The sequence below is a fragment of the Pelodiscus sinensis genome, chromosome 24 (genome assembly GCF_052426305.1).
Source record: "Pelodiscus sinensis isolate ZL-2025 chromosome 24, ASM5242630v1, whole genome shotgun sequence".
NCBI classification, from domain to species: domain Eukaryota; kingdom Metazoa; phylum Chordata; order Testudines; family Trionychidae; genus Pelodiscus; species Pelodiscus sinensis.
The window spans coordinates 18751765-18773612 of NC_143075.1; the positions used below are offsets into that span (position 1 = coordinate 18751765).

The 21848-nt window shown below is 47.2% G+C and overlaps 2 protein-coding genes across 2 annotated transcripts; one reads left to right on the forward strand and one right to left on the reverse strand.

The window, feature by feature from the left end:
- Nucleotides 1-1370: 1370 nt before the first annotated feature.
- AKR7A2 (aldo-keto reductase family 7 member A2) lies at nucleotides 1371-12542 on the forward strand. The gene is made up of 7 exons (XM_075906483.2): nucleotides 1371-1702; nucleotides 3827-4014; nucleotides 5905-6009; nucleotides 8562-8658; nucleotides 9887-9986; nucleotides 11161-11290; nucleotides 11945-12542. The coding sequence occupies exons 1-7, from the start codon at nucleotides 1417-1419 to the stop codon at nucleotides 12104-12106; spliced, it is 1068 nt and encodes a 355-aa protein (XP_075762598.2). The 5' UTR covers nucleotides 1371-1416; the 3' UTR covers nucleotides 12107-12542.
- Nucleotides 12543-14949: 2407 nt separating this feature from the next.
- Nucleotides 14950-21745, reverse strand: MRTO4 (MRT4 homolog, ribosome maturation factor). The gene is made up of 8 exons (XM_075906482.2): nucleotides 21576-21745; nucleotides 20712-20770; nucleotides 19949-20052; nucleotides 19578-19659; nucleotides 18351-18418; nucleotides 17076-17227; nucleotides 15985-16061; nucleotides 14950-15255 (listed from the first exon to the last, which is right to left on the reverse strand). The coding sequence occupies exons 1-8, from the start codon at nucleotides 21601-21603 to the stop codon at nucleotides 15106-15108; spliced, it is 720 nt and encodes a 239-aa protein (XP_075762597.1). The 5' UTR covers nucleotides 21604-21745; the 3' UTR covers nucleotides 14950-15105.
- Between the last annotated feature and the right edge of the window lie 103 nt (nucleotides 21746-21848).

Genomic DNA, 21848 nt, shown 5'->3' on the forward strand with positions numbered 1-21848 from the left:
TATGCTACATTGAATGAAAGGTTCAGTTTTCTTGTGGGTAAATTAGAGTCCAGTGCTGAAGTCACCTCTAGAGCAATGGCGTTAGTAGATATCTATCCATCAGATCTCGAGGATGCATTTACAGATGAATTTCTATTGTTCTCACATATGTATGCAGAGAAGAAATCTGTGGCCACAATGATCACCTCAAAAAAGATATTTTGGCCTTGGAAAGGGTTCAGAAAAGGGCAACTAAAATGATTAGGGGTTTGGAACGGGTCCCATATGAAGAGAGGTTAAAACAACTGGGACTTTTCAGTTTAGAAAAGAGGAGACCGAGGGGGGATATGATAGAGGTCTATAAAATCACAAGTGGCGTGGAGAGGGCGAATAAAGAAAAGTTATTTCTTAGTTCCCATAATAGAAGAACTAGAGGACACCAAATGAAGTTAATGGGTAGCAGGTTTAAAACTAATAAAAGAAAGTTCTTCTTCACACAGCGTGTAGTCAACCTGTGGAACTCCTTGCCAGAGGAGGCTGTGAAGGCTAGGACTAGAACAGAGTTTAAAGAGAAGCTACATAATTTCATGGAGGTTAGGTCCATAAAAGGCTATTAGTTAGGGGATAGAAATGGTGTCCCTGGCCTCTGTTTGTCAGAGGCTGGAGAGGGATGGAAGGAGACAAATCGCTTGATCATTGTCTTTGGTCCACCCTCTCTGGGGCACCTGGTGCTGGCCACTGTCGGCAGACAGGCTACTGGGCTAGATGAACCTTTGATCTGACCCAGTACAGCCGTTCTTATGTTCTTATATGTTCTGATGATCACTGCACAAATAGCAGACAAGTTGGTGAAAAGCTTTCCAAACGTCAATATTGCTTTCAGAATGTATCTCGCCATTTTGGGAACAAACTGTGAAGGGGAGTGCTCTTTTTCAAAATTAAAATATATAAAGAACTGTTTTTGGTCTACCACGGGCCAGAAACGACTCTCTTCCCTTGCACTACTTTCGGTTGAGAGGGAGCTTTTGACCAAAATGACATTTGATGATGTAATCTGTGATTTTGCTATCAAAAAGAGTCACAAAGTCAATACCTTTTGTGTGTTATACCTGGATGTTGTTTGTTGACTAAAGATTTAATACACCTGCATTTAATTGATCTTCAACGTTGGCACATAAAAAATAGCAAATTATTAAGTGCGATTTAGCAGTTTTCTTTTCTTTTACACAATTATGAATTGTTTAGGCCCTAATTTTTGGGAGGCCCTAGGCACTGTGCCTAATGGACACTCTGGCCCTGCAGAAGCCACTAGGGGCTCCCCGCTCCCTTCCAGCGGTCACTGGGCTGGGATCTGGGGACGGGCTTTAGCGGCCGCGGGCGCTGGGAGGCCTTTCGTCCCGTTCCCTAGAGCGGGCGGGGAGGCGCCTGCGCGGGAGGATGCGCCTGCCAGTGCGGCGGTTCGAGGCCGCCGTCCGGTCGCTGCGGTGCGCTCGCTTCGCCATGGCCCTGCCCGCGCGCTCCCCGGGCGCCCCGGCTCCGCGCCCGGCTTCGGTGCTGGGCACCATGGAGTTCGGGCGCCGCTCGGAGCAGGAGGCGAGCGGGGCGCTGCTGCGGGCCTTCCTGGAGCGGGGGCACCGCGAGCTGGACACGGCCCACATGTACGCGGGGGGCGCGTCCGAGCGCATCCTGGGGGCGCTGCTGGCGGGCGGCGGCGGGCCCGCAGGTACGGGGACTGGGGAGCTGGGCGGGGGGGGCTGGAGAGGTGGGCACGGGGGGCTGGGGAGCATGGGGGGCTGGGGAGCTGGGTATGGGGGGGCCTGGGGGCTGGGCTGGGAGGGGGGGGAGGGGGGAGAGGGGGTATGGGGGGGGGTCTGGGGAGCTGGGCGGGGGGGGTCGGGGGGGGGGGGGAGAGGGTGGGTATGGGGGGTCTGGGGAGCTGGGCACGGGGGGGGGCTGGAGAGGTGGGTATGAGGGGGTCTGGGGAGCTGGGCACGGGGGGGGGCTGGAGAGGTGGGTATGGGGGGGTCTGGGGAGCTGGGCACGGGGGGGGGCTGGAGAGGTGGGTATGGGGGGGTCTGGGGAGCTGGGCACGGGGGGGGGCTGGAGAGGTGGGTATGGGGGGGTCTGGGGAGCTGGGCACGGGGGGGGAGCTGGAGAGGTGGGTATGGGGGGGTCTGGGGAGCTGGGCACGGGGGGGGGGGAGAGGTGGGTATGGGGGGGTCTGGGGAGCTGGGCACGGGGGGGGAGCTGGAGAGGTGGGTATGGGGGGGTCTGGGGAGCTGGGCACGGGGGGGGGGGTGGGGGGGGGGCTGGAGAGGTGGGCCAGGGGGGAGCTGGGCACAGGGTGGTGGGGTCAGAGAGGGTCTGCAGAGCTGGGCCTGGGGGGCCTGGAGAAGTGGGGTCTGGGGAACTGGGTGCTGGGGGGCTCGAGGGATGGGATCAGAGGCGCTGGGGAGCTGGGCACAGGGTGGGGGAGCTGGAGAGGTGACCATGGGACTAGGGTCGGAGAGGGTTTGAGGAACTGGGCACAGGGGGGCTGGAGAGGTGGCCATGGGGTGGGCTGCTCCCCAGGGATTACAGTTGAGTCTCCTCTCACAGCTCTGGCAAGGTTGCTCCCCACAGCATGTAACTGGGGTGTTGGGTGCAGAGAGAAACTCCCATGTGTAGGGAGAGTGTGTGTGTGTGTGTGTGTGTGTGTGTGTGTGTTTGTGCGGAAGGGGGACAACACAGTTGTGGGGCTTTGGGAAGTACTAGATATCTGCCTTGTGCGAGGGCTTTATTTTAACCTTTGCACTGATCTGTCTCGTGCTCAGTGTGTCTGGGAGTGGTGATAACAAGGTTCACTTTGAAGGTCTTATAAAAACAGCTCCTCTGTGTTGTTGGGACTTTTTCATGTTTTCAGGGAAAATCTCTTGGACATGCATTTTAGCTTGGACAAGATACAGGTGCCTAAATTTAAGTAGCTGCATTGGAGTACAAAACAGAAACTGTTACTATACAGAGTGTGTATTCCACTAGTACTGATGATGGGCTTCACTTGGGATCATTGTGCTGGAAGCTAGCTATACCTTACCTATGAAGACATAATCCCTACTCTGGAGAGTTTACTGATTAACCGATTAACCCATTCCGCTGTGGGAAAGCAGGGTTTCATTGAACTGACTCCAGAATAAATTCATTATACCGTATGCAGGACATGAACAGGGATAGGGGAAAAACAACTGTTACCAGCCCGTGTGACCACTTATCCCTTCCAAGAATAACAAGGGAAGGTGTGTAGAAACCAGGAGATGTTAAAATATGTTTATTTAGGTAAACATGGAACTGTTGAAAACTTCCGTGGTTACATATTTACATCCCGGAACGGGGGAAAAGCAGCTCCCTGTGGCGCCACAAAGCCACCTCCCCACTCATCACTTCTCCATGCTGTTGCTCAGAAGCACCCGCCAGAGGGTGGGGGCAGGAGGGAGCCACCTTCACCCCCCTGCACTGTGTGTAACGTTGAAAGTTAACTGATGAGCACATTGGTTAACTGAGTATACTTTTACACTTTCACTTCCCTAGTAGAAACCCAGTCAGCAATCTAGTGCCTTACCCATTTCCTTAGGTGGAGATTTTGATCAGAATTTGCAATTGTGTATTAATTTGGCTTTCCTTTTGTGTACTGCAGTTTACAGATGTTACCTCCCTTGCCTGGGGTTTTTCTAAGCCTGCATCATGCTATGTATGCATTTTAAGTGGTTTTTGACTCGTGCCTGCTCCTCAGCCACATTCTTCCTTCACCCTGATTACTAAAGGTGAAATACAAAATTGGTTATTTTCAATCTGGTTTTTCTCTCTGTTTTAGTGAAGATGGCAACCAAGGCCAATCCATGGGATGGGAAGACCCTGAAGCCTGAGAGTGTCAGGTCTCAACTGGAGACATCCCTTGAGAGGTTACAGATGAAGAGCGTAGACTTGTTCTACCTCCATGCCCCTGACCACGACACCCCTGTGGAACAGACACTTCGTGCTTGCAATGAGCTATACAAGGAGGTAAAAACAGATGCCCAAACCTGTGAATTTGTTTACTTCTTTGGTTTTATCTAAGTTTATTTGTGGTACAGTGGTGAGGGGCAGGGAGAAGAGAAAACAGGGGCCTGTGTAAGGTCTAAACAGCCAGTACCATATACAGTAAACTTCCGATAATCCAGCACCTTTTAGACCCAGGGGGTGCCGGATTATCAGATATGCCGGACTATCAGAAGGGGGAGGCTATGAGGGGTCTGGAGTGGGGTGGGTGGGGATGCCACCCCACGCCCCTCATAGCCCCACCTTACGATAGTCCGGCTGTGCCCCAGGCGGCCCTGATTCAGCCGCTGCTGGTCATTTTCAGCAGCAGCTGAATCGGGGATGCCTGCAATAGAGCAGCTGGGGTGCTGCCGGGTTGGTCCCGCAGTGCTGAGGGGCGGAGCTACAGCACCAACCCAGCAGTATTCCAGCTGCTCTTGGGGACGCCTGGGACAGAGCAGCTGGAGTGCTGCCAGGTTGGTCCCGCAGCGCCAAAGGACGGCGCTGTGGGACCAACCCAGCAGGACCCCAGCTGCTCTGCCCCAGGGGTCCCCGATTCAGCCGCTGCTGAAACAGATCAGCGAGTGATTCCAGGAAGCCTGGGGCAGAGCTGCTCTGCCCGGGGCTTCCTGGAATCAGCTGCTGATCTCTTTCAGCAGCGGCTGAATTGGGGACCCCTGGGGCAGAGCAGCTGGGGTTCTGCCGGGTTGGTCCCGCAGTGCTGAGGGGCGGCGCTATGAGACCAACCCCGCAGCACCCCAGCTGTTCTGCCCCAGGCGTCTGGATTCAGCCTGCTGGTGAAACTGACGCTGCTGGTCAGTTTCAGCAGCGGCTGAATCCCAACACTTGGGGCAAAGCAGCTGGGGTGCTGCCGGGTTGGTTCCACAGCCCCAAGGAGCAGCGCTACGAGACCAACCCAGCAGCACCCCAGCTGCTCTGCTCCCGGCTTCCCGATTCAGCTGCTGGTCAGTTTCAGCAGCAGCTGTATGGGGGAAGCCTGTCTGGCTGCCCCAGCACTTGCGGGTTCCTGATGGTGCCGGACCATCAGGAGTCCCGGAGCATTGGATGCCGGACTAATGGAGTTTTACTGTAGAATCTCCGGGGGTATGTCTAGACTACATGGCTCTGTGACCAGAGCCATGTAGATTAGTGTACTAGACATACCCAAATGAAGCCACGATTTAAATAATCGCCGCTTCGTTTACATTAAAATGGCTGCCGCGCTGTGCCGATCAGCTGTTTGTCGGCTCAGCGCACTAGTCTGGACACTGTGCGGTCGACATCAAAGGCATTTGTCGACCTCCTCAGTAAACCTCATCCCACGAGGCATACTAGGGAGGTCGACAAATGCCTTTGATGTCGACCGCGGAGCATCCAGACTACAGCGCTGAGCCGACAAACAGCTGATCGGCACATCGCGGCAGCCATTTTAATTTAAATGAAGCAGCGATTATTTAAATCGTGGCTTTATTTGAGTATGTCTAGTAAACTAATCTACATGGCTCTGGTAACAGAGCCATGTAGTCTAGATATACCCCAGGAGATTCACTTAGTACCATAAATAAGATCTCATGAGTTTCAGAATTTCTAAAGTTTCCTGTGTAAATTGTCCTGTGCTGTGTTCAGCATTAACTGGTAGGGAAATGAGGTTATAAAAGGTGTACATTTTAATTCAAACAAAAGAAGGGAAACATTTTAATGCCTATTAGGTCTTGTAACTTTATCCTTCGTTGGTAAAGGAAGTGAGCAAAACAGGAATCTAATTTGGAGACTAAAATCATTTGATAGTCCTCTTCATTTTGTTAATTCTAAACTCTGTACTTAAGAACAATCCACAAGAGACTGCAATTAAATAGTCTTGGTATTCTTCTACAGGGAAAGTTTAAGGAACTTGGTCTGTCGAACTATGCAGCTTGGGAGGTGGCAGAAATCTATACCATCTGCAAATATAACAACTGGGTGCTTCCAACTGTATATCAAGTGAGTGTTGCAGATTTACTATGGTCCACCTGGGATACCTCAGACTGCTGCTCCCCTTGGCCCTCTATCTGCCCTGGAGCCAGAGGGGCCTGTCCCAGTGTTCTTCAAGCAGTGGCTACTCCTTCTTCAGTAGGATGTCATGAAGTTGCACCCACTGAGGGCAGCTCCTGGAAAAACCAGTGCTGCAGGGTCTCTAAGTGGTTTAGAAAGGCCAAACAAGACAAAATAACTCTCAGACTTTTATTCTTGTTGCAATGGGTCCTGCGAAACTGTTGCTTTATTGTAGAAGGCCCTAGGAGTCATTTTCTCTGACTGGGATACTATTGTGCTAGTTGCTGTACAAACACTGAACTAAAAGATGTTGAGTCTGGTAAGACCTTTTTGGACAAATGTGATTAGAAAGGAAAATTTGAAGTCACTCCTCAGGTACCGGTCTGCCATTTCCAGCAATTTCCTGGATATGAAACTCACAATAATTGAATGTGTTGTTCAGTGGGCACCAATCTCTAGTGACCTGGGGGACACTCTGTCCTTTCTCCTGACTCCTTGTGTCCATGGAGCAGGAGAAAGAGGGCTGTTGCTGCACCACTGGAATTTTGCATTGTTGATTTGAATGTAATGCAGAGAGATCATAGGTCTTAAGGGGAGGCAGTCTGGGTATATGCAAATAACTGCTGCAAAGGATCTTGATGCTGAGGCACATGTTTCTTCTGGATGTTTGGAAGGGGTTAACGGGAAGTTGCCTGCCTATACAAAAGCAGGGTTGCCAACCCACAGAAATTTCATTTACAGACAAAATGGGAAAAATTTACAGACAAATTTTTTTATGGACATAATTTTTATACTATATTAAGACGACATCAGTGGCCAAAAGTTAAAAGTAATCGTTGTCATTCATACATCACAAGAATAATATGTTGTTCAAATAAACTAAAACGTCCAATTTCTGGTGTTCCGCAGTAAAATGGATGAAGCAGCACAGAAGAAATTTAATTGCTATAGAATAATTGCTGTTTTTTGAAAATGTATTGCACTTTTACGAAATGTATGGACACCTAAATTTTTTGTGCGGCCTTTACGGACATGTCCAATTTTGGCTAATTTTTTACAGACTGTCTGTAAATTTACTGATGGCTGGCAATCCTGTACAAAAGGCACAGTCCAGTTAATGCCGTGAGCTCAGATCCAGAGCACTCGGCTTTCTCTCTGGATAGTAGACAAGGCAAGGTGAAAGGAAGAGCAGAAACAGATTTTTCTGAATGTTAATTTGTCCTACGAACATTTGGCTTTGACAACATCACTACTAAATCAGGTCCAGTTTGGTTGTGGGGACTTCACATTTGTGTGTGGTTTTATGCTGCATTCCCACAGGCATCCATGGTGATGTGTGGGTGGGTATGGCAGTGACTGGCTTTTCAAAAGTGTGGGTAAACGGGGCTAACAGTAGCAACAGTCACTAAGAACTTCACTGAGCCACTTCATATGGGTGGTCAAATAGACATCAGAGGGCAACCCACATTGGTCACTACTAGGAATGTACAAGTTTAGCCGGTTGCCCAGTAAGCATTAGGCTTACTAGAATGCTTACCGGGTAACTGGTTAACCAGACCTTTCCTAAACCCTGGTGGATGGCCAGCTGCATCAGGCCAGGTGGTGGGACTTGGCTGTGTGAAGGTGGCAGGCAGGACCCCAGCCACAGCTGTGCCGTGGTGGGCAGATGGCCCTGCCAGAGCCACCCCAGCATTCACAATGGGCAGCTTGGCCTGGAGCAGCCCCCACCATGCCTGCCCTATAGAACGGGGTGGGCCCCAGCCTTGCACTGGTCCACCAACAGTTAACTGGTTCAATAATATAATTGTAATCATTTAACCAATTTATGATATTTACATCCCTAGTCATTACTAGTCTGGGAATAGTGTAGTCGATTTACTGATTAATAGATAAGCAAAAGCTTATAGGTTAATGCTATAGACTAACATGCATCCCCCCTCCCCCCAAACAATTCTTTTAGTGGGCTGGCCAGCTGCTTGGCTCAGTCCTGGCTCACGCTGGGTCTGGGACCTACATCCACTGCTGCTCTGCATTTAAAGTGTGTTAGGAGCCAGGTGGGCAGGCAGCCTGGCTCAGTTCCAGCTCATGCTGGATCCGGGAGCTCAGGCTGGACAGGGGCTGCTGCCACCCTGTGCTGCTGCCTCCGTATCAGCTGGTCCTTGAGGGGAGCTGGTTTTTAAACTGTCTCCCCTCGTGGACCAGCTCCTGCCTGGCACCCTGCGCTGCTGTCTTGAATACAGAAGCAGCAGCTCAGAGTGGCAGGGGGCTCCTCGGGAGTGGGGCCGGAGCGCATTGGCTGCTGGCCCCACCTGTGGGGACTATAGAATAGTTGACTGATAAAAATTCATGAGGTTAATCAACAACTCAATTAACTGATCCGTAACATCCCTAGTCTGGTCTGGATTCTCATCATCGAGTGAGTGAGCCTTTCCTCTTGCATTAGCAGCCCATAAGCTAACCAGGCCTCACTGTGAAGTTCTAAGCGCTCTTATTTGTTACAGGGCATGTATAATGCAACCACTCGCCAAGTGGAAACTGAACTGCTGCCGTGCCTTAGACACTATGGGATGCGGTTCTATGCCTACAATCCTTTGGCCGGTACGAGCTGGGCAAGGGTGAGGAGGAAGGGCCTGCTAAAATGGAACGGGCTTGTGGGGAGACCTGAACCCAACAACAAAAATAGGCTGGAAATTGGCCTGACCCCCCTCTGAATAAGGTTTCTCTACTTCAGCAAAACCGCCAGTACTAGAAGTAACAGTGGGGTTAGGGTGACTTTGTGGTTCATGGGACAGACCCTTCCTGTAGGTCATCAGCTTGAATCCAAACCAGTTGAGTGGCAGCTGGAAGTAGCTGTCACCTGAGCGGTGAGTTGATCTCCATCCATTTCCTAGTTTACCTGTATGTCACCCGTACGATCATCCTGTCAGCAGAGATGAAGGACTGAATTGGGCCATGAAAGCTGGTCCTTTACAGCCATAGGCTACTCATGCTGTACGGCTACGTCTACACTGGCACCCTTTTCCGGAAATGCTTAAAACGGAACAGGTTTCTGTTATAAGTATTTCCGGAAAAAGCACGTCTACATCGGCAGGATGCTTTTCCGCAAAAGCACTTTTTCCGGAAAAGCGTCCGTGGCCAATCTAGACGCGCTTTTCCGCAAAAAAGCCCCGATCGTCATTTTCGCGATCGGGGCTTTTTTGCGGAAAACACTACTGTGCTGTCTACACTGGCCCTTTTCCAGACCAGTTTTCCAGAAAAGGACTTTTGCCCGAACGGGAGCAGCATAGTTTTTCCGGAAAAGCACTGATGATTTTACAATAGATCGTTGGTGCTTTTCCAGAAATTCAAGGGGCCAGTGTAGACAGCTGGCAAGTTATTCCGAAAAAGCGGCTGATTTTCCGGAATAAGTGGCCAGTGTAGACACAGCCTACATGTTTCCAGGGTTGCTAAGCTGGCGTCTTTCCCCAGCAGTGGATTCATAAGGTTTTTTTTACAGGAAGAAAAATGAAGCTGTATTGACTCAAGTGCCTTGATGCCACAAATCCCCTCTTGCCTTAGCAGGGCTCTTACAGGGGTAGGGGGTCCCCCTTCTCACCAGCAAGGGCTCCTGCTGGTCAGAGCTGGCCAGGGGGAGTTTTTACAGCTTGCATTTGGTTCAGTTCCTCTTGCCACGTCCCATCCTGGCTGATGCCCGTACTGTAACCAGAGGCCCTGTGTGCAGAATTGTAGGAGGTCCCGGGGCATACAGCACTTTTTGCAGGTTGTAAAATCCCACCCACCACAAGCACCTGGCCCCTAACCATAGCATGTTATTGAACCATTGCAGGAGGGCTGCTGACAGGGAAGTACAAGTATGATGACAAAGAAGCACGCCAACCGACTGGCAGGTTTTTTGGGAATGATTGGGCGCAGGCCTACAGGGACAGGTATGTGTCCAGATGGTAGAACTGCAGAGAGAGGGACCTTTCCTTCACCTTTGGTTCCACCTAGATTAAATCAAAGTGAAGATGTAGGAGAAAATACACATGGCTAAAGTCTGTTCAGGGATTTTTGCCCCCAGGAAGGTGATGTTAGTGCTGAACAACGCTTATACTCTTCCCGCAGCACGAGGATGGTAGGAGTTTGTTAAACAGAGGGATGGTTTCATGATTATAAAGAGAACGAGTGTGGTGGCTTGGTTACAGCAGAGGACGGGGAATGGGACCTTTCTATGGTCTAGTACCAGATTTGCCACTGACTTGCTCTGGGGCTTTGCACAAATGACTTGAATTAGCTGTTTTTGAAATGGGGGATATTGATCTCCCTTACAGGAGGCTGAAGCTAATGTTTGCAAAGTGGCTTTGGTGAAAAGCCTACAAGAACAACAAAAGGTAGTCTGGTTTTGTAAGCTAGCCCTCATGTCCAGTGCATCCTTAGCGCTCTAATGTCTGGTATCTGGAAAGGATGCAGGGGCATAAGAGGGCTGCTGTGAACATGTTTGCTAAATCTATAGACTTGATATTAGCTTAAAAAATTACATGCTATATCAGCAAATTAAGTTGTTGAGTTTCAAACCTCTGCTGGCAACATGTTCGCTAAACAGTGACTACAACAGCTCTGATCCCAGGGGAGGTTCTTTTTGATCATCCAAAAACCATTTGGGTAGCATAAGCATCAAGGCTGTGTTGGGTACATACAATAGTCCAGGCACTAGGGATGTGAATGATTAACTGATTGACTGGTGGGGGCTGGAGCAAGCCCCTGGCTGTTGCAGGCAGGGGGCTGCTCCAACTCTGTGGGGTCCATCAGTGGGGGGCGGGGGGGTGGTGCTCCAGCCTGGCCAGAGTAGTCTCAGTCTGCTGTGCATGACTGGCAGGGCATGCCCTAGTGACCCCTCCTGCATCCCTTCTAATTGGTTAACCAGTTAAACATAACATTTAACTGGTTAACTAATTAAATGGGATTTTACATCCCTACCAGGCACTAGCCTTGACCTTTTGGAGACAGGAAAGCACTTTTGTTCTCTTGCCTGCAGTATGGATCATTGTCTCTGCATAAGAGGTAGCCAGAGACAGTTGAGTCAGTAAAATGAATGTTTCATGAATGTCTCCTTTGCTACAGATACTGGAAGGAGCCCCATTTCCAAGCCATTGCCCTGATAGAGAAAGCATTAAGGGAGGCTTATGACTCTAACCCTCCCAGCCTAACTTCAGCTGCCTTTCGCTGGATGTACAACCACTCTAAGCTTCAGGTAATTGCTTGACTTCAACACAAGACCGTTGATATGTGCAACAGAACTGTATCTCCTGCAGCTGAAGATCTTTGACTTTTCCAACTGCAGTATAACAGCAAAATAGCTGTGTTACCTTTTACACCACTTAACAGTCTATGGCTCTGTCCTTTTTGGAACATTGCTCTGGTCTTGCAATGCCAGGCTGTTGCACACAGCAGGGGTATGGGAGTGGATCAACTCTGCACTTCCCCTGCATCTGGTCTCTATGACTTGAGGGAAAGTGGAAGATGCTAAATGCTAGGTGCTCTAGTTTGGACTTCTCTCAGTCAGCGACTTCCTCAGGAGGTGATAAACTGGCTTTTCATGTGGCCAGAAAAATCAATAGTTCTATGTCGTCCTCCTCCTCCCAAAACATCCCCTGGCCCCCTCCCCCCACACACACACCATGAATTGGCAGCCTTTGCGGTGTTGGCAAGACTTGGGGATGGGGACAGTGACGGTACACTGCGGCCTGGCCTTGTTAACAGGACTGAATCAAAAAGACTCCTTTCTCCAACTATGGAGTAGTTGCCAAAGAGCAACGTTCGGCGGCAAGACAAAAAGAGCTGAAATCTGTTCCAAGATGAGGCAGGTTGCTGTTCCTATAAGGTAACTCCTTCCTTTCTACTGCAGGGTGCCCTTGGAGATGCGGTGATCATTGGGATATCCAACATGGATCAGCTGCTGCAGAACCTCACGTGCAGTGAAGAGGGCCCTCTGCTCCCAGCTGTGGTGGAAGCATTTGACAAAGCCTGGAACCTAGTGGCACATGACTGTCCCAACTACTTCCGCTAGAAAATGGGAGGTATAATGGGGATGGTAACGAAGTATCTCACACCTAAGACCACCTCACCCCTCTGGAAGCGTTTAGATTTGTTGTCCTCGGACCAGGGTTCCAGGTAGCGAATGCATTGGTGCCACCGTGGGATTTCCTTGCACTAGAGCTGAAGCTCACTGTTTCTATGCTGACTTTGATTGGTGCACATGGTGTCTAAGCCATCAAGTATTTTGCTTGTAGGTTTAAGAAAAGGCCAAAATTGCTACGAAAACATCCCTCAATCGGGCAGCTCCTATTTTCACCTGAGCTCACAAAATAGTGTTGTCAGTGGCATAATTTGTAGAAGGAACTGGCTCTGGTTTGGCCAGTTGAAGTCTCCAAGGGGGAATGTAGTTTTCTGGCTTCAATCTGTAGAGAGTCTTCACTGTGAGAATAAAGCATTTTGCATCTCAAGCTGTGCCTAGTTAATTGCATTTTGGGTTTTGTTTTGAATTTCTAGGGCTAGTGGCATTGCATTTCAATTCATCAGCTAATCGACGGAATTTCAATTGACTACTCCAGTGTTTCCCAAATGGTGTTCCGCGGAACACGGGTTCCGCAAAGTGATAATGAGGGTTCAGCGAGAAAATTCCACTACAACATTTAAAAGGCAGAAGAGCAATGGGGGGCTTTTGCTACATTTCAAAAGCAGAAACACAGCAGTTGGAACTGGTGTGAGCTGGAGATGATGCTAGGTGGACCTGGCTTTTAAGCTGGTTCCCCCTAGCATGGGGGGGGGAGGGGGAAGGGAGGAGGAGAGAAGAGTGACTAGTTGTTACTCGACTATCTGATAAGCTTATGCTTATCGGATAGTTGACTAGTCACTTAGGGTGTGTCTAGACTACAAGGTTTTGTTGACAAAACTATACCTGCAGCCACACTGCCTTTGAGTTATGTTGACATAACGTCAACAAAACTCAGTTTTGTCGACGTATGTAAACCTCATTCTATGAGGAATAACACCTTTTGTCAACAGAGTTCTGTCAATAGAAGGCATTATTGCATCTACACTGTCCTTTGTGTCCACACTATTATGTCGACAAAGCGGTTTGCTTTGTCGACAGAACTGGATGTAGTCTAGACGCTCTGTCGACAGAAGTTTTGTCAACACAACCCTGTAGTCTAGACACACCCTTATATCCCTATCTGGGGCAAGCTGTTTTAACAACAGCCAAACCCAGTTACAGTAGCAGTCACAAGTGGCTGTGCTTAAAGCAATGGAGTTCATTTTAGGAAAGGGGCAGGTTCCAGTTTTGCTTGAGCTGTTCCCTTCTGAAGAGATTTTAGCTGTTACTTAAACGCTATTTCCAAGGCAGCAGCTGTGAAAATAAGACCAACATCAAAGTGCATACTAGGCTTTCTGAAACTGTCTTAGGCCAGCAGAATTTCAGTCCAGGAGCAGGCTTCCTAAAACATGTTCTTTAAATAGCAAAACTGCAGGAAAAATTGTAATGTTTTGTTGGCTCTGGCATAGGCAGTATCCTGACCTTTAAATAGCACTGCGTTTACTCCTGTCTTGTTAGATAACTTCCTCAGTTCTGTTGAAGACAACCCATCTGGACAATGAACATCATACACAAGATCAGTCCTGCGTAGGGTTGCCAATTTTGGTTGGATATATTTCTGGAAGCTTCATCACATGACAATCTAATGGAAGATTAAATCTTTGACTCCTAGAGACTCCAGGACAGTCCTGGGGTGTTGGTAACCCTCACCTGCTCTCTGGTGGAATTTTCAATAGGCAGTGTGAAACCTAAAGTTGTGGTTCAAACCTTAACTCTTGTAATTCCTGCCTCTGGTACTTGCAACTGGTCATGTGACAGCTTTACCAGCAGAGAGCCCCCTTCTGTCTTGATCATGTAGTTGCAACATTAGTTCAGCTTCCTAAATTCTTAATTACTGGATTTTGCCTGTTTTTGGAGATTGAGTAATATACACATAGAATCTTCACTTGCCTTTCAACAGCAGCTCTACTGAGTTACATAAACATTAATGTATACCTTTTAGGATTCTTTCCCCTATCAAAAAAAAAAACACTCATTCCGTCAAAGCTTTGGATGTGCTTGGCCAAGAACCAGTAAAAGGAAAATCACATATATTCTAATCATATATAATTCTTCTTTACCAGTGGTTTTCAACCTATGGGCTGCAACAGATTGACAATCTGTGGTCTGTAGACTGAGTTTTCCAAAGAGATCTGCACCCGGATTTGAAATTTTGTAGGGGGCCTGCAAATTGGGGGGGGAAAAAAAAAAGGTTGAAAACTGCTGCCCTATTTCTATTCTACAGTAAGAAACACCATGCCTGAGGGAAGCTACAATAGTTCTGATAATGCACCGTTAAACAGGCTTGGTGAAGACCGAAGGAACTTAAACATGGATGAGGGAAACTAGCTTAGTCACTACACTTTGTCCTTGGGCTTCAATTGTAGTTTAGTTAGCATCTGCTCTCAAAGAAACACAGTCTCCTACAGAGAGCAACTGTTTAAAAGCAACTTCTCTCCATCTAACTATCATTTCTAATGCAAAGTGAGCAGTTCTAAAGCTGTATTCTGTAGAGAGGAAGGATTATGAGGTGAGGAAGTAGATCTGGCTCAAATCTGAACAACAGGAAGGATTATGGGGTGAGGAAGTAGATATGGCTCAAATCTGAACAACAGGAAGGATTATGGGGTGAGGAAGTAGATATGGCTCAAATCTGAACAACAGATACATCATGGAAAAGGTTTTACTTAATGAAACCATTAGCTTATTCTCAGGTTCTGCATATTTTTCCTGTCCCAGGGATTCCTAAACAGGAAAGAGGCTGCACAGGCAAGATCCAAACTTTCTACTTAATTTTATATATAAACCATCTCTGATAAATAGCAAGTCTGTGGGTTGATCAACTTTCTCCTGCTGCAGCTGAGCGTGAGGAGCCATGGACTATTCTGAAATATAAAAAAAGTGTCTCTAATGTCCTATCACAGGTCTTTCAGTTAGTCGTCATTTTCACTGTTGTCTTCCTCCTCCTCCATCTCACAGGCTTCCTCTGTGTCTGTCACCAGCTGCTGGAAGTCTCCCGTCTCAGAATGCCACAAACACTTGATGGTCACTTTAAACTCTGCCATCTCATAGCCAAAGAGTTTCTGAAAGGGAGACAGGAACTTGTCATTTACATTGCTAGTCCTCTTGTGGCAAGTCTTGCTCTCACATTAAGTAACCTCTTTTGTCATGTCTAGTTTAAAACTGGGGATGTGGGTAAGGCAAGGATCACAGGGTGTATTTGAATATGGGGAAAATCTGTCCAACTTGAGCTAGACCAAAAGCACACAACTCTTTTGATGCAGACTGTTCTCTTCAAGCTGGATTAGATGATCCCTTTCTCAGTTTACACCCCTCTCCGGCAGCTTTGATTTTACGACTGGTTTCAAAATTCACAGTATGAAACTAGAATGCCAAGTAGGATTCAAGTCTCAGCATGCAAGGCCTTTACTTGTTTGAGCAATGCTCCCGTCTCACTTATCCAGCAGCCTGGTCATTTATCCATCTGTTCTTATAGTAAGCAATATCTGTCACTGCACAGGGTATTTCTCAAGTGATCAGTTCCTTCAATTGCCCCTTGAGCTTACTATTCTTCCAGCTAGCTGTTAATTCCCAGCAGCTAAAACAGCTCTGAAGGAACAGCAGCTATGAATTATGGCTAAAACCCAATATGGAAGTAATGTGATTTCAGCACAAATCTCAAACTGAATTAAATTTAGGGTCGCACTGATTTTTTTGATTTCATGAACCATCCATCCATCTCACTAGTGGATTGAAATACTTGCTGCAGCTGAACCACAGCTGGGTAACTCTGTTACTATTATGTTACTCACCAAGACACGAGCCTGTTCAGGTGTCAGTACATCTCCTTCCTTGCAAACTTCATAATCTGAAAGCAGCGTCACCACTCCTGCAGGAACAGGCAGGGAAAAGGTGGGATTGAATCAGGGAGAAGAATACTACGTGAAGTGGTGGCACACTAGAACTGTTGTGGTAATCAGAGTTTCCAGCCTGGTTCTCTATTGCTGGCTGCGTAGAGTAATTAAGCTTCAAACCAGCAGGTTTCAGTGGGACAGTTCTTACTAGGGCTCAACAGTTGTCTCAATTATAAATCTTTATGCTAAAATTCAGCCAGTTCTGTGAGGAAACCTAACGTAAGGCATGCATTGGTGGTTGAAAATGACATGCAGCGTAAACCCACTTCAATGATCAATCTCTTAGCATAGTGATAGAGATGCAGTCGTGTTAGTCTTTAAAGTGCTACATAGTTCTCTTTTGTTTCAGCTACACCAGACTAACAAACCACCTTGTTAGTCTTTAAAGTGCTACATAGTTCTGTCTTTTGTTTCAATCTCTTAGCAGGTGCTTGCTTCACACCTTTCCCCTCTCAAATGCTGAGTTCCCATGGTTCCCTCATTTTCAGGCAGTTATTAATTTAGACTATTTCTGTCAAAGGGAGAAGAGGGAAACAACAGGACCTTTCACATGAGGATCAGTGGCTCTCAAGACATGTAACGAAATAATAAACCACCTTTTCCGACAAATCCTTGTGACCTGTAGGTCAAACCCAGCTGTTACCAGCTGCTTAATTTGAAAAAATAAGATCCTGAAAATGGAGTTATTGTCAGGTGCTTGGCTTATCCAGACCAGCTTAGAGACAAGAATTTTGTAATATAGAATTTTTTTTAAAAAAAAATGTCTGTGCTAACTGCAGGAAGAGGAGGAGGAAGGATTTTTCGTATTAGATGTTCCCTGCTAAACATATACGATCTTCTGTTTATCATCTACGCTCTCCCTGCCAGGCTCTCTCCATATATACTGGTCACAATGCTACCAACATCTATTAAATAAAAGCCAGTAGGTCTGGACGAATTTTAGTGGCAGAGGGGGAATTACAATCTCATGCCCCAGCCAGCTCACATACCTTTCTTCAAAGTTGTTGGCAATCCCAGCTGGCGTAATTGAGGCTCCATGGAGTGGGGAAACTGCTCCAGGGGCCCTGTGTCCAGGCTCACTGTGAAAGTTGCTTTGTTACCTGCACGGGCAAAGTCCATCTCTTTGAACTGAGAGAACCATCTGGGAGAGGAGGCAGGAAACAAGAGCACTGCTTATTTAAGAAGCCTTCAGCTGTAGAATTAACCTCACTTGGGATTGCCAGCCTTGGAATGCTCCTCCCACCCAAAAGGTTCAGAACTTGTGAAATCAGCATCATTCTAAGGATTCTGTACTACTGCCCATCACTGCAGTATCTAAACATCTTCCATGTCAAGCTGACCAGCAGTAATATAATGCAGTCCTCAGTGAATTTAATGCACTGTGGCAGCTTATGGAAAGCCTAACTTTTTTTTCCCCCCAAGAGAGGAGGAAGTCTTGCGGAGGATGGGAGAAGAGACAGCGATTAAGACTGTTTATGTTCTGTTGATAGATAAGCTTTACAAGTACGCAGAGTTGCATTTTTTCCTACTACTTTATTAAAGAAATTCATCCTTTCCAACCTAGATTTACAACTATCTTCACCCCCTACTCCAGCAGCAAAATTCTTCTATTAAGTCTGAGTCTGCAGAACAAACAGAGCAACTTATCAAGAGCTGTCCTATTGCTTCTACATTTTCTCTTCTGCTTAGGTTGGCTATACCAGAAGGTGATTTGTTCATGTGCATAGTTGCTTGAGTGTGTGTAGGGGTAATTCTTGGGGACCTCTTCAAGCTTTGCAGCTGTTTGACCCCCGCTAACTTCCCAGGTATGTGCACATTACGTTAGAGCTTGAGATTTAGGAAAGGAAGAGCTCAGTCAGTTATGTTTGTGGGGTGGTCGGTCGGGGACTGCTTAAACATTTGCTCATCGTGTGGCATTAGATGTTATTTTTATCAATCTCTCTCAAAAGAAAGAAGCCATGTGAGTCAGTGTGCAGCACTTCCCCATTCAACCACAGCACAGCCTTCTGCAACTTCCACCTACTTTTTCTACTCTGAGCCTTTCCCATCACAACTACAAAGCAAGGCAGACGTAGAAGCATTTTAAGCGGAACCTGTCAAGACCAGCATCTAGGAAAGCAAGAAAATTCCTGCCAATAGTGGCTTTTGTTTCAATGAGGGAAGAGAGACTCAGTTTGAACTCTAGCTCTCTCGGCCATGCTGCAAGACTGGCAGCAAGTGTGCCATTAGACTGAAGCCCCTTTTTTACCCCCCCAGATACTTACTCATTCACTTCATCTTTGGTGCGATTGGTAAACAGGAGACCAACTTCACCTCTTAGGTGTTTGCTGACCTGGAAAATAAGCAGCACATGGAATTCAGCAGTGCACTGATCCTGCACTGTGCTGAAGCCCCCAAACAATAAGAGGGTTAGAGGACTCAGCCCTTGCAGATATTGATTAATCAGCCCCAATGTTTCTTGCAGCCCTTTGATGCTGTGAGGACTAAATTAAGGACAGGGTGTAGATGGCAAATCTATCTCAGGAGACTTTTCCTCCTGATGTGACATTATTGCATGGCTGAGTGAAGCAGTAGCTTGAGAGGACATGTCAGGTGTAAATTTGGAGAAAGGAGGTTATATTCTTTCCCTCCTCCCATAATGTGAGTTATTGGGACCTAAGAGTTAAGAGCAAGATTCTCAGAAGTTTGGCAAGGAAAGAGAAATCCCATTTGAAAGGATCTAGAATTACTGAAGAAGAAAAATGAGTTAAACATAATATTTGGACTCCTGTGGAGGCTTTTAGCATCAGAGATCAGTTTTTCCAACTGTAGGAAGAATTCCATAGGTTGAGGCTCCAAATGATTTTTAAAGATTGGATGGATGAGTTCATACTATTTACACACTGGCTTCAGTCCTATTTCAGTGAGAGGCTAAAAAGTTTTGAAGACTCCAGTGGTAGAGATTTTTCTAGCTCTCCCAACAATTCTGCCTCCACAGCAAGAATGCATGGACAAGGGGCATGACTTGTATCTACAAAAAGAGTTACAATGCCATCAAGGAACACCCCCAAATAGGGATCTTATGAGCAAAGCACAGTGATTTACCCTGTGAACTGATTAAAAGTATAAATTTCTTATTGTAGTGGAAGAACCTACAATGAACAAAGCTATGTTGATGTGAAGCTAACCAACACTTTGAGTCAAAAGGCTGCACACACTGGAAATAGACTGTTGTCAAAGGCAACTTGCCAAAAGGGCTACATATCAGTGATAGGCTGGCTTTTATTATCATCCCTCTGGTAGTGCTTAGAAGTCCTAGTTGTAGACCAGGGCCCATTTGTGCAGCGCATAAAGAGGCCCATGCCCCAAAGAGCTGACAATCTATGTCAGCTGCAGATGGAAGAGCATTGATCCGTTCTGGCTCTCTAAAGCAATTCTTTTATTTTCTTGTGATTTACAGAAAATAACATTTGCTTCAAAACATGCAAAAAGCTATGAACATCAGAACATACCTGGTGTAAGTTCTCCTTGTACTCATCAGCTGGCCCTCGTCCCAATGCCACCATCATCACTTTGTTTTTTCCAAAGAAAATCCTATTGGGGGGAAAAAAAAAGAATCCATCATATTGGTCTCTGCATCTGCAGAGTTGAATCAGGGAGGAAGACATATGTTCTGAATCTGGGAATCACAGCCGTTCTCTTGCTACTTCCAGGAAACTATACTCTTGCATGATGGAAGAGAAAAAAATTAATAGGCCTCTTCTAGCAGCTTACATTCCCCGCACAAAAGTAAGTACAGTAATCTGAGGTATATGTACACCTATAACATAATGCTCATCATTAGTAGCCATAAGAGGATGTGATCACGGAGACAACTACTCACCTGCTGTGTTTCCAGGCATTTCTGATATCTTTCAGCTTGTTGTTTCTCATATTGGCAACAGAGAAGATAAAGAGATATTTGTAGGTGTCCACACATTTCCGCAACTGCAGAAAAACATGATGGTGAGCAGCTATAATAAACATCAGCGAAATCCCTATTGCATACCAATGAATTTCAGCAACAGCTTAAGCACAGAAGAAGGAGCGAAAGGATTGTTCAAAAATTCTATTCATGGCAACATCTACACCTCTATGGAACTAACAACTATAGATATTTGATATGAGATTCTCCATTTTAACTAATGAACTGAAAAACTCGATTTCTTTTACATTAAAATAAATGTTATATATTATGATACAAATACAGGAGTTGCCAAACTGCTCTGCACAATTCATGCAACGTCCTAACCCTGGTAGAAGCCAATACACGAATAGACTGAGAAACTTCTATAATGTAATTGGTCAATTTTATGACCCTCAGCTTAAATTGTGAGGTAGTTTTGTTATATGCAGTATAACTTTTAAAAAAGAATCAGATTAATAATGAATTTATCTGGCAACAGTGGACCATTCTCAAACTTTCTTTTCTGTTTCTGGAGTCTAGTCAAATTGCCTGTGTGCATCAATTTCCTCACATCAGTAAAGCATACTGTGAGACTTAGTCTGTGTAAAATACATTAAGATCCTCACAGGAAGAGATTCTATAGATTCAATACAGAATGGAAAACTAAGCACAGTACCTTAAGATATATGCTCTTACTTACCTCTTCTATTAAGCTCTGTTTGACTTCTAAGCCTTTCTTTGGGGTTTTTGTTAGGGAAACTAAAAGGAAGAAAAGGAGTTGCTGTTATCTATAGGTCAGGTACTCTTTAGGGAAAGTACAGATAAAAATCACAGAAGCGTGGCTGCCAAATACAATACGGACATCAACTTTAATTAACTCAGGAGACTTCTGATTTACTCTTAGAACACCGTGTGCAACCCTCTAGCCCTGCACAGTGTAGGATCAGGGTTATGTTTCGTTCTTGCAACCCTGCTCTACAAACCAGTGATACGCAACAGAGTGTCCCCAGATATTTGCAACACTCTTGGTAGGAGATAAGAAACTAGGGATGTGAAAGGTTAACCAGTAACCATCACCCTTAATGGATAATACTTACTGGTTCCAGTTATTGTGTAGGGACTGGAGTAGCTCCCCAACTGCCACAGGCAGGGGGATGCTCCAGCCCCATGAGGCCCACTGCAGCCTTTGCAGCGGGCTCACATGCTCTGAAGGCAGGGGTGCCTCTCCATCCCAGCCAGGTTGGAGCACAGCCCCCCCCGCTGCCCCCTTAATTGATTTACTGGGATTTTACATCCCTCTCAGAAACTCATAACTAGAAGGGAAACCGCTTTACAGAGGCTGCTGGAGTGGTTCTCTAATTGCCAGGCCAATCAACCCAGCCTCGCCTGCCTGACCTCCCTCCCCCCATGAACCATCAGACCCCCCCCCCAATGAACCATCAGACCCACACCCACCAAACAACCCCCTCAGCGGGACACCCCCCAAAGCACCCCGCCTGGACAGGGCAAGGCCCCCCCCCCATCCAGGAGGGGGCGGCGCTGGCGGGAGGGGGGGGTCACTCACTCTTCTTGTCCCGCTTGGATTTAGGCATGGCTCGCACGTTGCTGAGCGCCGCGAGGACCCCCCTGCGCCGCGAGGGCTGCCGGGATAGGAAGCCCCCGGAGGTGCCCGAGGAGGTGCCTGACTAGAGCTGCCTTCGCGGGATGGTCCCTCCCGCTGCAGCCGGCCCAGCGCGGGCCTTTCCGAGAAGAAGCCTCTCCCCGCGCGCCTCCCCCGCCCCCTCCACCCGAGGGACTCTCTTCCCCCCCCCACGCAGGCTCCGAGAAGGGCAGCCCG